This window comes from Microcaecilia unicolor, chromosome 5, assembly GCF_901765095.1.
Source record: "Microcaecilia unicolor chromosome 5, aMicUni1.1, whole genome shotgun sequence".
NCBI lineage: Eukaryota > Metazoa > Chordata > Amphibia > Gymnophiona > Siphonopidae > Microcaecilia > Microcaecilia unicolor.
The window spans coordinates 170,095,847-170,110,891 of NC_044035.1; the positions used below are offsets into that span (position 1 = coordinate 170,095,847).

The 15,045-nt window shown below is 44.6% G+C and overlaps 1 protein-coding gene across 3 annotated transcripts in view; it reads left to right on the forward strand.

The window, feature by feature from the left end:
- NDRG4 (NDRG family member 4) overlaps window positions 1-15,045 on the forward strand; it is a 372,584-nt gene that overhangs the window by 234,253 nt on the left and 123,286 nt on the right. For all 3 annotated transcript variants that reach the window (XM_030203589.1, XM_030203590.1, XM_030203591.1), the window contains 2 exons: window positions 9,063-9,183; window positions 9,434-9,496. In XM_030203589.1, coding sequence (XP_030059449.1) covers window positions 9,063-9,183; window positions 9,434-9,496 — 184 coding nt within the window. The remainder of the gene's footprint in view (window positions 1-9,062; window positions 9,184-9,433; window positions 9,497-15,045) is intronic.

Here is a 15,045-nt window from a genome sequence, read left to right on the forward strand (position 1 = left end):
CCGCTGCTGCACACTGGGCAAAAGATTTCAGCGCATTATCTACAATGACACCTAGATCTTTTCCTTGAGTGCTTACTTGTAAGGTGGACCCCAGCATCAGGTAACTATGATTCGGATTATTCTTCCCAATGTACATCACTTTGCATTTTTCCACATTAAATTTCATCTGCCATTTGGATGCCCAGTCTTCAAGTTTCCTAAGGTCTTCCTGCAATTTTTCACAGTCCACATGTGTTTTTACAGGTTTGAATAGTTTTGTGCATCTGTGAATTTAATCACCTCACTCGTGGTTCCATTTTCCAGGTCATTTATAAATATATTAAAAAGCACCAGTCCCAGTACAGATCCCTGTGACACTCCATTATTCACCCTCCTCCATTGAGAAAAATAGCCATTTAACCCTTTCCTTTGTTTTCTGTCCGATAATCAATTTCTAATTGTCACGGTCCCAGGCTTTAAACAAAGAGTCACAAACTGTGGAACAACGTGAGCCCTTGGCCTACTGTCGTCGAGCGGCAGCAGGAGACAAAACCCCCCAAGCAGGACTGGACTAACAAGCTTGGCTTGGCTGGAACCGGATGCTGGGACGGACTTGGCTAGACAGGAACCGGATGTAGGACCGGGCTTGGCTTGACTGGAACAGGATTCAGGATACTGGAACAAGCTTGGTAGGAGCAGGATTTAGGATTTTCAAACAAGCTTGGCCGGAACAGGATACTGGAACAAGCTTGGTAGGAACAGGATTCAGGGTACTCAAGCAGGATTCAGGATTTTCAAACAAGCTTGGCAGGAACAGGATACTGGAGCAGGATTCAGGATACTCAAGCAGGATTCAGGATACTCAAACAAGCTTGGCTGGAACAGGATACTGGAACAGGATTCCGGATACTCAAACAAGCTTAGCAGGAACTGGAGCTGAAGACAAACAGGGCAGACACAAGCAGGATACAAAGCTGACCCACACAGACAAACAACAGAACTATGTCTGAAGGCAGAACCTAGCACACAAACAGTCCGAGAAGAACAGAAGCAGAAATGCACACAGGCACCCTAAACAAGGAATCAAGACAGAAGTGCCCAGGGCACACAGGCTAAGGACAAAGCAACAAGAAATCAAGGCAGAAGTGCCCACAGGCACACAGACTATGAACAAGGCAGAAGTGCTTCACTGCACACGGACTAACCTGGAGACCTTTGGCATTGCTTTTTTGGCTCTAGTAGCTTCTTTCTCTTCACCTTTTTTTTTTTTTTATTTAATATTTATTAATTTTAAATGATAATACAAACAAATCCAGTTTGTAAGGCAATACAGAGAATTATTTAAGGAAAATCAAAATATATATAATACTTTCCATTCTAACATATATGTCAAAAATATTTAACTTAATTCTCTTCCTTAGACCACCAAAAAAAAGAAAGGGGGAGGAGTCAAACAGACTTAAGGAGATTTGTCACTCTAAAAAGAGAAAGGAAAAGAAAACTTGACAAAAATTGGCATAGTCCTGATCTTATTTTCCATTAACTTATATTTGCTGATATCAAATGTTCTTCTTACTCAGCTAGTTGGATTTTTGGCATCCAGAAATATTTTCAATTGAGAGGGCTCAAAAAAAACATATTTAATGCCAGACATTCGAATTATGCATTTACATGGGTATGCTAAGGTAAATATTGCACCCAACGCTTTAACTTCTTCTCTAAGTATAAGAAATTGTTTTCGTCTCTGCTGCGTTATCTTGGTAACATCGGGGTAGACCCATATTTTCTGTCCACAAAACAGGGCTGACGAATATTTAAAGTATTTTTTCATAATCATATTCAAGTCCTGTTCGAATACCATTGATATTATAAGAGTTCCTCTTGAAGTTATTTCTATCATAGAATCTTCTAGTAGGGCTGTTAAATTCTGAATATCTATTACTGGAGGTTGACAGTCTTCTCCTTGTTTTTTCACATTAGGTAAATAATAAACTTTATTGCAGGGTGGAATGTCAGCAGGGGAAAATTTCAAAGTCTCCTGTAGATATTTTTTCAGAAAATCTCGAGGAGTTAAAGCAGGTGAAATAGGAAAATTCAACATCCTAAGCGTGAGGCGTCGATTATAATTTTCTATCTGCTCTAGTTTGCGAGCAGTGAAAAGTTTATCATTAACCAGAGAATCTACTGTTGTCTTAACAGTTTTAATTTCTTCTTTTACTGTAGCAAATTGAATAGCAGATTCTCTTTTAATTTCTTCATAAGATTCTGACATCAAAGTCAACTTACTAGCAACTGTAGAAATTTCTCTCGTAGATTTGGCAACTTCAGTAGTCAGTCTCTGGAGCGCAGTCCAAATAGCTTCCATTGTAACCTCCTGGGGCTTTTCCAGCTCCAGCACACTCTCAACCGCTGTTCCAGGGGAGAAACCGCCAAATAAGGATAAGTCGTTACTCTCCTCGGAGTCCGCTCGATCCTCTAACTCAACTCTGGAACCTGCGGGACAAGGAGGCGGGTTCAGCGTCGGCGGCGACAAGGTGGTATCGAGGCCCCTAGCCGACGTCGCTCCTTCGTTGTCGGCCAACGCGGGGCTCGCCAAACCGGAACCGAAAGGTAGGCTTCTCACGAAGCGGTCTAATGTCTGCTGGTTAGGGGACGACGTTAGTGCAGTTGGCGGTTGCACTTTTGTCGTCCCCTTTCTTTTAGTATGGGGCATAATAGAAATCGAGGAAAAAGATAAAAATTGCCAACAAACAATTCGGCAGCTTCCGTGAGCACAGCTAGGACGCCATCTTGCTCCTCCCCCTTACTTCTCTATCAACCCTTTCTCTTCACCTTTTAACCACACTGGCTGTCATTTGCCCTTCTTTCCACCTTTGTTAATACATGGAATACATCAAGTCTGGGTTTCCATGATGGTATTTTTAAACAACGTCCATGCCAGATTTAAAGGCCTTAACCTTTGTGGCAGACTCTTTTAGCTTCATTTTAACCATTTTCCTCATTTTTTCATAGTTGTCCTTTTGAAAATTAAATGGTGCACAGGTGGTGGACCTCACACATCACCTAGATAAGATTTGAGGCAGTGCTGAGGAGGACCCACTTTCTTGGTACATATGGGTGCCAACAACGTAGGAAAATGTGGGAGGGAGGATCTGGAAGCTAAATTTAGGGTTTTAGATAGAAAGTTGAAATCCAGAACCTCCAGAGTAGCTTTCTCAGAAATGCTGCCTGTTCCATGCGCAGGACCCAAGAGATAGGCAAAGCTCCAGAGTCTCAATATGTGGATGAGACGATGCAGGGAGGAGTGATTTAGATTTCTTAGGAACTGGGCAAGATTCTGGGAAAGGTGGAGTCTATTCTGGGAAGATGGGCTACACCCTAATCAGAGTGGAACAAGGCTGCTGTTATTAACATTTAAAAAGGAGATAGAGCAGATTTTAAAGTAGAACCTACAAACTTAGATTGTGAGCCCTCCTGGGACAGGGAAATACCCATTGTACCCATTGTACCTGAATGTAACTCACCTTGAGCTGCTATTGAAAAAGGTGTGAGCAAATCCAAATAAAAATAAATAAAATTGTGCGTTCTTTTTTACAGCCTTGTGTTTTGGAATTCATTGCCTTTGACAATCTGATGGGAACTTTCCATTAAACATTTTAAGGCAGAAATCAAGAGGTGCTTATTCCAGCAGGCATATTCAGGCTGAGGTGATTGATGCTTGGGTGTGCTACCCACCTGCCCCTATTCTGTTTGACTGTTTGCCAAGTTCTCTGTTTTGTGGGTATGTTATTATGAATGATACCTTTCCTGTTGACCATTGTAGTTCTATTTTTTCTTATAAATATTAAGATTGTACACCACTTTGTTCTGTTTTGCCAGTTAAAGGCGGTATAATAAATTGGAAATAAATAAACAGAGGCTGTGAAGAACAGTGGGGGTCTTTTACTAAAGTTTAGCTCTAGTTATGGTCAGTATTCTCAATGGAGAAGGGGTAAATAGTATGGGACTGCTGCTTTTTAACATATTTATAAATGATCTGGAAATAGAAATAATGAGTGAAGTGATCAAATTTGCTGACGACATGTTATTCAAAGGGGTCAATATTCAGCTGCCATTAGTGAGCATTTTTTTTAGCCACTGACAGTGTTATTCCTGGATATTCAATGCTGGGCCATGTCCGGGCACTGGCCCTAAATATCAGGGTTTATGCAGCTGGCTATCTCTTATGCAGTTAAGTGCGATATTCAGCACTTAACCACATAAGTGACACCGAAGGAAGATAGGGCTGACTTTTATGTGGTCCAATTTAACTGCTAAACTTAGGTGGTTAAATGCTGAACATCCGGACTTAAGTGTATAAGTGCCGATTCTGCCCCAGCCCGCTCACAAAATAGTCAGCTTAAGTTTAGCAGTCAGCAGTACTAACCGGTTAAGTGACACTGATTATCAGTGGATAGCGTTGAACAAGTGATTTAACCGGACAGGAGCCATTTCTGGCTAGTTAAATCACTTTGAATATGAACCTTGAAGTTATTAAATCACAAGAGGATTGTGAGAAATTGCAAGAGGACCTTATGAGATTGGGAGACTGGGCTTCCAAACAGTAGATTACATTTAATGTGAGCAAATGCAAAGTGATGTATGTAGGGAAGCAGAATCCAAATTATAGCTACACAATAAAAGGTTCTACATTAGGAGTCACTGCCCCAGAAAAGGATCTAGTTGATGATACGTTGAAATCCTCTGCTCAGTGTGCAGCAGTAGCTAAGAAAGAAAATAGAACATTAGGATTTATGAGAAAAGGAATGGAGAACAAAACAGAATATTATAATACCTTTGTATTACTCCATGGTGTGACCGCACCTCGAGTATCATGTACAGTTCTTTTTTTTTTTTTTTATTAATTAATATATTTCAACATTTCACTACAAACTGTGAGTATGCAATCGGCATTACAATCAGGAATTCCACAAATTAAGAAAAATTTGATTCCAAGAATTCAGAAACATAGATAACATAAAGTATATAAGAAAATAATCTAATGGTTGCTACCTCGGGTTAACGACCCTAGCCTGCTGTTTATGGAGGGCATACAACATTCATATCTATCTGCTCTAGCATCAAGAAATTCTTTTAACTGTTTTGGGTCCACAAATTGAAACTGTTTACCCTCAAGCAGTAAATTACATGTACAAGGAAATCGTAATATGAAGTTTATTCCCAATGCCAACGCTCTAGGACGCTGTTCCAAAAAGGCCCTGCGCCTAGTTTGTGTAGGTTTTGAGAGATCTGGGAAAATACGGATCTTTGAGCCCATAAACAGATTTTCTAAATGTCTTAAGGAAAGTCTTAATATAGCATTGCGATCAGGCTCCAAAACAAAAGTGACCAGCATAGTAGACCTCTGGGTAATAATTTCCAGTGAACTCTCGAGGAATGAAGTCAGATTCATTCCATCTCCCACTACTGGGGGTTTCCATCGCCCCCCTTTGGGTTCCAGATGTAATAGGCCCATGTTATGGGGGGTAACGAGTCCTTATCCATTCCAAGAATATCCACCATATATTTTTTTACCATTTCAACAGGAGGAATTAGAGGAGATTTAGGGAAGTTAAGAAACCTAAGGTTAAGTCTCCTGGCCTGATTCTCCAAATACTCCATTCGTTTATGCAGAAAATTGTTATCCTTAACCAATGCAGTTTCTAAAGTTCCCATTTCTTGCAACTTGGTATTCACATTTTCCAGTTTCGAGGATTGCTGTGCAGATACTTGTGCTTGGAGTAGCGCAGCTTCAGAAAGAGTTTTTATATTGTCAGTATTTTCTTTTAGTGTGATTTGCATAGAGGTTTGAATGTTGTAAACCATGTCCCATAGTGACTCTAATGTCACAATTGCTGGTCTAACCACGCCGCTAGCACCAGGGAGGGTTTGAGTTTGAGCCCCTACTTGAGACAGTCTAGTAACAATATCTTGAGGAAATACCTGTAGTGCTGATTGAATTAATACCTCTCTTGGTTGGAGTCCATTCTCTGTCGCTGCAGACCTTCCCTCTGGCATATTAGGTTGAACCCCTTCGGTATCCGTCACTGCTTGGGCTGTCAGCAACTCCCTTCCAGGTTGAGGCGGAGCAATGCGCTCCACAGGGCTCAGGGAAGCCCCGTTGGCGCTTTCAATCGACGCCGACGCATCGAGAACTGCAGAAGGGGTCGAAGTTCCCCGGGGTCCCGATTGTTGCTTCGGGAATTGCAAGGTCGTCTGCCGCCACGCCAAAGATGTTTCAGGAACCGAGGGATGTTCCTTAACTTTCCCCCTCCGTTTCCCCATCAGAAAAGACGAGGTTACGGCGGTAGCGAAGAGGCTGAACAGCGGAGCTACCTCGAAAGCAAACTCAGGTGCGTCCGATCAGAGTGCCATCTTGGAATCGTCTCAAGTATCATGTACAGTTCTGGTCAACACATCTATGATAACATGAGTGATGGACAGGCATGGAAACCTCACAGGCGCAGAGTTCAGTATAAAGTCAAAGAAAACTCTATTAGTGGAAAATAATTAAATCAAAACAGTCTGTTTTTCTTAGGCTTACTTTCTCCAACAATCACATTTACTCCCTTTTCTCTTAACATGACTAGCTTCTTCAGTATGGTTCCAACTATTCATCCTTAGGTCCAGGCCTGACTCCAGCTAGGACGCTCAGGGCCCAGAATATTCACTTCAAATAAAGACACACTTTTACCTTTTGCAGTCTTCAGTTCCTCTTTCATGCACTCTTTGGGCTTCTATAGGGTGCAAACCTCTGAGCTAGGGCCACCCTTCACTTAACTGGGACTCTCCCCACAGGTACTGCAGCCCAGCCACACTTTCGGGAGGGTTCTTTCCTGTGAAGCCTCCCTCCAGAAGATCTCTGCTCTCGGGATCTCTCTCTTTCTCTCTCTCGAAGACCTCTGTATCGGGGCCTTGCTCCTAGAGACATCTTGCCTCGAGGCCTCCCTAATCCACTCTGCTCCAGAGCATTTAACCATTACCTGACATGAGCCCTGCCCCTCTGACATGGCAGGTTTAGTGCCACTTGCTGTAATGTGGCTAAACTGCAACCTCAGTGAGGGAATTTTCTTATGTACCCCTGCCGCTATACCACTCACTCCCTCACAACATCTTAGAAAAGATATTGTGGAATTAGAAAAGGTACATAGAAGGGCAACCCAAATGACAAAGGGGATGGGTCAACTTCATTTTGAGGAAATGCTAAAGAGGCTAGAGCTCTTCAGCTTGGAGAAGAGACAGCTGAGGGGTGATATGATAGAGGTCTATAAACTCATGAGTGGAATGAAACGGGTAGACATGAATTGCTAGGAGACATGCAATAAAGCTGCTTAGTAGAACATTTAAAACAAATATGAGAAAATAATTCTTCACTCAACATGTAATTATGTTCTGGAATTTGTTGCCAGAGAATATGGAAAAAGCAGTTAGTGTAGCAGAGTTTAAAAAGGTTTGGACAAGTTCCTGAAAGAAAAGACCATAACCATTATTATGGTGGACTTGGGAGGAAAATCCACCATTTATTCCTGGAATAAGCAGCATGAAATCTGTTTTACTCTTTTGGGATTCTGCCAGGTACTTGTGAACTAGATTGGCCACTGTTGGAAACAGGATACAGGGCATGATGGACTTTAGGTCTGTCCCATAATGGCGATACTTATGGAATGTATGCCCTCTGGGAATAGGGAAATACCGCTGAAAAGGCATGAGCTAAATCCTGTGGAGGGGCATAATCGAACGGGGGCGCCCATCTCTAAGGACGGCCCCGGAAAGAAGCGTACCCGACCGTATTATCGAAACAAGATGGGTGGCCTTCTTTCGTTTCAATAATATGGTCAGGGACGGCTAAATCTCAACATTTGTGTCGATCTTAGAGATGGCCAACCTCGGTTTTCACATATAATGGAAACTAAGGGCACCCATCTCAAAACCGGCCAAATCCAAGCCATTTGGTCATGGGAGGAGCCAGCATTTGTAGTGTACTGGTCCCCCTCACCTGCCAGGACACCAACCGGGCACCCTAGGGGGCACTGCAGTAGACTTCACAAATTGCTCCCAGGTGCATAGCTCCCTTACCTTGTGTGCTGAGCCCCCCAACCCCCCCCCAAAACCCAATCCCCACAACTGTACAACACTACCATAGCCCTTTAAAGGGTAACGGGGGGCACCTAGATGTGGGTACAGTGGGTTTTGGAGGGCTCCCATTTACCACCACGTGTAACAGGTAGGGAGGGGATGGGCCTGGGTCTGCCTGCCTGAAGTGCACTGCAGTATCCACTAAAAACTGCTCCAGGGACCTGCCTAGTGCTGTGATGGAGCTGGGTATGACATTTGAGGCTGGCATAGAGGCTGGAAAAAAATGTTTAGAACATTTTTTTTGGGTGGGAGGGGGTTGGTGGCCACTGGGGGAGTAAGGGGAGGTGATCCCCGATTTCCTCTGGTGGTCATCTGGTCAGTTTGGGCCACCTTTTAGAGGCTTGGTCGTGAACAAAAAGGGACCATGTAAAGTTGTCCAAATGCTCGTCAGGGACGCCCTTCTTTTTTCCATTATCGGCTGAGGACGGCCATCTCTTAACCACGCCCCTGTCCCGCCTTCGGTACACTGCCAACACGCCCCCTTGAACTTTGGCAGTCCCTGTGACGGAAAGCAGTTGAGAGTGGCCAAAATCGGCTTTTGATTATGCCGATTTGGCTGGCCCTGAGAGAAGGACACCCATCTCCCGATTTATGTCAGAAGATGGGCGCCCTTCTCTTTCGAAAATGAGCTGGTTAGTGACCTACATGGAGACAATATTAGCTCTTTTTTTTTCCAACCAACGATACTTATGCAGCAGAGTATAAAGTTAGGTTTCTCAGTCACTTTATTACATTGGAGTCATTTTGAAAATTTCCCCCCAGAGCTTGAACATCTGTAGGATACTTCATACCAGCTCTGATGGAAGTTTGTTCAAGGTTTTGAATTTTGCATTTTAAGATTTGATTACTCGTCTTATCCAAATCTGGGTTCCCTTTTGACTTTCCCTGTTTTTTGTTTTATTTTGCAGACAAGCTATGCTTCAACACCTTCTTTAACTTTGAGGACATGCAGGAGATCACCAAGCACTTTGTGGTCTGCCATGTGGATGCACCTGGACAGCAGGCAGGAGCTTCACAGTTCCCACAAGGGTAGGTAGCATGTCCTCAGATACCTTTGCAGTACCATCTCTCTCTTATCTTTACCTGCAAACTAAGGAAGTCTCTGACCCCTAACCAACTGGGCCTTCTTGGGCACAATTTATTCCTGCTGTAAAATTCAGGACCCTTCTCCAGCTGTCAATTCCTATAATACACATCTACTTACTTTAGATTGTCAGTTTTCCTGCCTTCCATCTCCATCTTGATATAATGTCCTCTGTACCTTTCCTCTCAACTCCAGGTACCAATATCCCACCATGGACCAGTTGGCAGCCATGTTACCCTGTGTGATCCAGCATTTTGGGTGAGTGCACTTAACGAGATACATTTTGAATTCTTCATCTAAGAATTCTTCTCAGAGATGCGATGAATTGAGGGAGTAGAGTGGGAAGGGTGGGAGCAGAAGTTTCAAATTATAAATTTGCTGAAAAATGCACCTTATAGATATGTTTTAGTCTCTCTGTACTGCAGTGATGGTAATAGGAGGTAACATGAATGTTAAAGACATCTTACAAAAGATGCTGGTTTTATGCCAAGAACCTCAAGGCTCCTTAGTAACAATTGTACTCCTGTTTTTCTGACTGCACCAAAATACCCTTGGAATATATCTAAAAAAAATAAATCTTGGATATAAACCAAGCCTGATTTACTGTCATCATCCACAGATGAATCTGGTTGCCTTATATTAGTCTGTGAAGATATTCTGTATCTGCACTTCTCATCACACACAGTTGTCGAACAAGGATAGATTTAGGCATAGATAGTGTAGGCTCAGGGCCTTCCCTCTGATGCACTCCACCCCACCGGAAACAGGAAATTGCATCAAAAGAAGAGGAACGTTTCAGATAGAAGGCCTTGGATTAGCTGGAGGAGGAGTGTATTTTGCAAGACCCGGGGGGAGGAAGAAAGGCCGAGGACCATTGGGGATGGGGGAAAGGAAGAGATACTGAGACTGGGGAAGGGATAGAGGAAGAGAGAGAGAGAGAGATGCTGGACTAGTGGGGAGGTGGGATGGGAGGGAAGTAAGATGAATATATACTGGACCCCTAGGTGAAGGGAGGAGAAGGGGAGGAAAGAGGGAAAGATGCATGCCCTGGGGAGGGAATAGAAGGGAAGGAAAAGAGATGGAGAGATGCTGGACTTGGAAGGGGGGAACAGACAGAATGAAGAGGAAAAGCTGGAAATGGGGAAGGAGTTTAAGGACACAATGGCAATGCTTGGACAGGGGAAATGCTGAATGTTGCAGGAAGATAGGACAAAGAGGAGGTTCTGGATAGGCTGGATAGGGATGCAGGGGGGAAATGGATGGTGGACATGGAGAGAGAGAAATGCCAAATGGACAAGGAGACCCTGGCAAAACAGTTAAGAGAAGACAGAGAAAAGGAGAAACAAGAAACTGGGATCAATGTGATTAGAAAGATAAAATGACTGGACCACAAAAATAGAAAATAGAATTTTATTTTCTGTTTATGGATTAGAATATGTCAGCTTTTGAAATGCACATCTACCAAATTGGTGTTAGACATGCACATGTTGATGAGGTCATATTGCTGCATCAGGCCATCAGTGTCACTTCAATGGGATGTCATTAAGTTCATGCATAACTAACCCTAAATGGGGTGGCAACTGCTGGAGTTGTTGCATCGGGAGTAAGGTAGGTAGCTGTTGCTCTGGGCAGGCTAATATTCTCTCATCCATGGTCACTGCAGCAGGGGGCATATGTGTTGTAACTTTTTTTTTTTTTGCCTTCTCTTCTTTTACCTGCTCAGGACAAAGAGCTAGTGAGAAATAAAGCCAATAAGCTGCACTCCAAGAGAGATGCTGGACTGAGGGGAGAGAGGGAAGGCTAGAGAAAAGAAAAGGGAGATGCAGGATAGCAGTTGGGAAGGGAGAGAAGAGAAATGGGAGATGCTGAGTGGGGTCAGGTGTGGGGTGGAGGTGAGGCAGGGAACCCGATGTACTTGCTTTCCTATGGCCCACTGAAGGGTTAATAGCCTAGGCTAGAACTGGAACAAGCTTTTTTGGCAACTGGGTCAGATATTCAGAATTATAGCTCCATCCACCATTTTTATGTTTTAAACAAGTGTGCTGTGGTTGTGAGGGGTGAGGAAGGAGAGTGTTGCATGGAGCAGCAGTTCTCCTCAGGACCTGCTTGGACCAGATGATCATCAGTCAAGGTGGGAATGGGGAGATCAACAGACACCAGTAGTGTCTCTGGAACTCCCAGAACTAAAACTGCAACAGCCATATCTATTAAAAGACAGCACTTTAAATATTACACTAGGCCCAGAGCACCAGTATATCTGCTGTTGGGAAAATAGAACAAGAAGGTCTGGTATCAATCTTTAAACCCAGTTAGGTTTTATCCCTTTCTCCTCTCCAATCCTCAGTTTCACTGTCTCCTTTCTCAACATCCTATTTCCCCCTTCATCCACTCCTTAATCCCTTATTGCCTTCCTCTCTATTCACTGCCAGACCATCGTCTACCTTTCTCTGACTCTCATTCCCTCACCAGTCCCAGCACACTCCCTGTCATTTAACCCTTTCTGACATCACATCCCTTCTCTTACTTCTACCCACCTTCCCAGTTCCCCTCTTTTACTTCCTCTCCATTCTATTTCCATAGTATCTCAATCCAGCTTCTACAGTCCCCATCCCACTCTTTCTCAATCTTTCATTAACCCCCAAATCCTTCATACCATATCTCTACCCTTCCCTGTTCTTCCCTTCTTCCCATTCCCTCCTTCATCTCTAAAGGCTCTTTTCACTTCATATTTGCTCACTTCTGACACTATTTTCTTCTTGCTTACTCCCTCCAGATACCCTTTCATGCTCCTTTCCTCCACTCCCTCCTTGCTGTATGTAAACTAGTGGTTTGATGGGTCTGCAGGTATATTTAGGTCTTTGGAGAATATGCTTTTTCTCTGTGGACAAGCAGGCCATATTATTCCCACATGTGGGTGACATCATCTGACGGAGCCCCGGTGCAGGCACTGATTTGCTAGGACTAGAGAAAGTTCTAGCAGCGTCCCACCATGAATGAGTGGTGCCTTCCCACACAACACTTGAGGGCGGGTTCCTCAGTCTCTTTTTTTCCGCAGAGCTGAGAGGACGCAGTTGCATAGTCCTCCTTACACTGTGGTTTTCAAAACCTTTTCGCTATCGCAAGTGCCTTCTCATGTGGGTAGTTATCTTCTTTTTTAATTTATTTCTCCTGTTTTCGGCTTTTTTGTGTTTCCTTTATTTTTTGCAAGTGGCTGCACAGTTAGACTGCAGCCTCGACCTCAATTTGAATGCTACCCCTTTTTTAATTGTTCAAGATTGAGGAGTTTAATTTAGCCGAAATTCTTTTTTCAATGACCCGACACTGGGGAGATGCTCTGATTCGGCGGCATCCTCGGCACTTGGGGATTGAGGCTCTATGCAGCAGGGGAAGCCCGAGAAACATAAACATCATTCCTTCTCGAAGCACGGTCCCAGGATCACTGGGGCATCAGACTCTCTGATAACCAAGAAGCACCAGCATCAAGAGGAGCGCTCCCCCTTTGTGGAAGTGGTGCCGGTGCGCTAGTCATCGAATGGCCAGGTCCCCATCACCGGTTCGACTCTGATTACTTAGCAGGCTGCCTCCACCCCGGCTCCCAAGCCTTTGCCGAAGCCTACCCTTGATGAATTGTTCCAGAGCATATTTTGAGAAGAACTGGCACAGTTGCTGCAAGGAGCTCCCTCTGTCATCAAGTATGCTTGTGCCCTCAGCGGAACAGCCCCAGGCCCTCTCTGAGGTTCCACCAATGCCGGTGCTCAGAGCATTGACACTAGCACCTTGCAGGGTATTGGAACTGAGGCCTGAGCAGGCAGTACCCGCTTGGACATCAGGGGAGGAAGCTTCCCCGGAGTCTGAGGGAAAGGCTGCACCTTGACGCTCCTTGGAGCATGGGTGTCATTCCACTAGGTCAAGGCCAGTGCAGACTCAGTCTCCTGATTCTCAACAGGAAGACAAGTATGACTGGAACCGCTCATGGGTATCAGACGAGCATCTACATTACTTCTCAGAGGAGGAGTCATGTGGTATCCCATCTGATCCCTCACCTCCTCAAGAGAGACAAAAATCTCCTCCAGAGGCCCTCTCTTTTACTAGTTTTGTCAGGGAGATGGCTGCGGCCATCCCATTTAATTTAGAGACAGAGGAGGCACACAGGGCAGAGATGTTGTCTGTCTTGGGCTATAACTCTTCTCCTAAGGAGGGTCACTGTGCCATTGCACCCTATCCTTAAGGATGCACTGATGAGGAACTGGAAATCTTCCCTCTCAGTGCAGGTAGCAGGTAGCACCCAAGAAGGTGGATACTCATTATTGTATCCAGAAGTCTCCCGGATTCAAGAATGCCCAGTTGCCTCACCACTCTTTGGTATTTGAATCTGCTCTCTAACAAGCTAAGAGCTCACGGTCTCTTGCCTCAGTGCCCCCAGGGCGAGAGGATGGAATGTTGGCATTATTTGGCCAGGGGTGCTTACGACACTTTTGATATTGCGTCCAGACTCTCTGGAATGGGTGTGGGGATGCGCAGACTCACATAGCTGCATGTCTCTGACCTAGAACAGGCTGTTTTAAGAGAGGTTAGCAGATGTGCCCTGCTGAGGGGAGAACTTATTTGGAGAGAAAGTGGAAGAGGTCACTGACCTCATTAAAAAGCACACTGATAATTATCTGCACACTCTCTCAGCAACCTCTATATTTTTCAACAAGATTTTTGACTGGGCAGAGGTGCAGGTCCTACTACTCTCAAAGGCGTAGGTACCAGCCTTCTGCTTGGTCTACTCAGGCGACTCAGGGCCCCTGTCCCAGACCTTGCCAGTCCCAGCCCCAGAAATCCCAGCTGGCTCTCCAGTCAAAGCAGGGCATGGGCATTTGACTGGCTCCAAAAGAGCATAGCCATGCAGAGAGTATCTATTCCAGATGACTTACTGGTCAGAGGGAGACTCACTTTTTACCACCACAGATGGCCCTTTATAACCTCTGACCAGTGGGTGCTTCAAATAGCTTGCCATGGATATGCTCTAAATAGGCGTCAGTGATCTCCAAATTGTCCACCGAGAGTATCTTCAGCTCTCAGCAGAAGCAAGTACTTGTATAGGAAATCTCTGCTCTTCTGCAGGCCAGAGTGGTTGAACCCATACCACCAGGGGAGGAGGGGCAGGGATTCTATTCCAGGTACTTTCTTGTGATAAGAAAATGGGGGGATTCCAGCCCATCCTAGACCTAAGGGCCATGAACAAATTTCTGGTGAAAGAAAAGTTCAGGATGATTTCCCTGGGCACCCTACTTCCTCTTATTCAGGAAAATGATTGACTATGTTCTCTGGACACAAAGGATGCCTATGCCCATATTTTGATACTTCCCAGTCACAGGAGGTATCTTAGATTTTGAGTGGAGAAACACCACTTCCAGTATCATGTTCTGCCGATTGGCCTAGTGTCTGCCCCCAGAGTTTTCACCAAGTGCCTGGTGGTAGTCACAGCATATCTACGCAGATTGGGAGTTTATGTGTTTCCTTACCTGGATGATTGGCTGGTGAAGAACACATCTCAGGAAGGGGCAATCAGGTCAATGTGGTTGACTATTAAGGTGCTTCAACTACGGGGGTTTGCCATAAATTATCCCGTCTCCATCCAGTACAACAATTGGAGTACATAGGAGCCCTGCTAGACACAGCACAGGCTTGGGCCTTCCTTCCTCTAGCGAGAGCGGATACCTTGGTAGCACTTGCCTCGCAGGTCCAGAGCAGCCTTCAGGTTTCAGCTCAGCAAATATTGAGACTGATGGGCTACATGGCCTCCAAAGTACATGTCACTC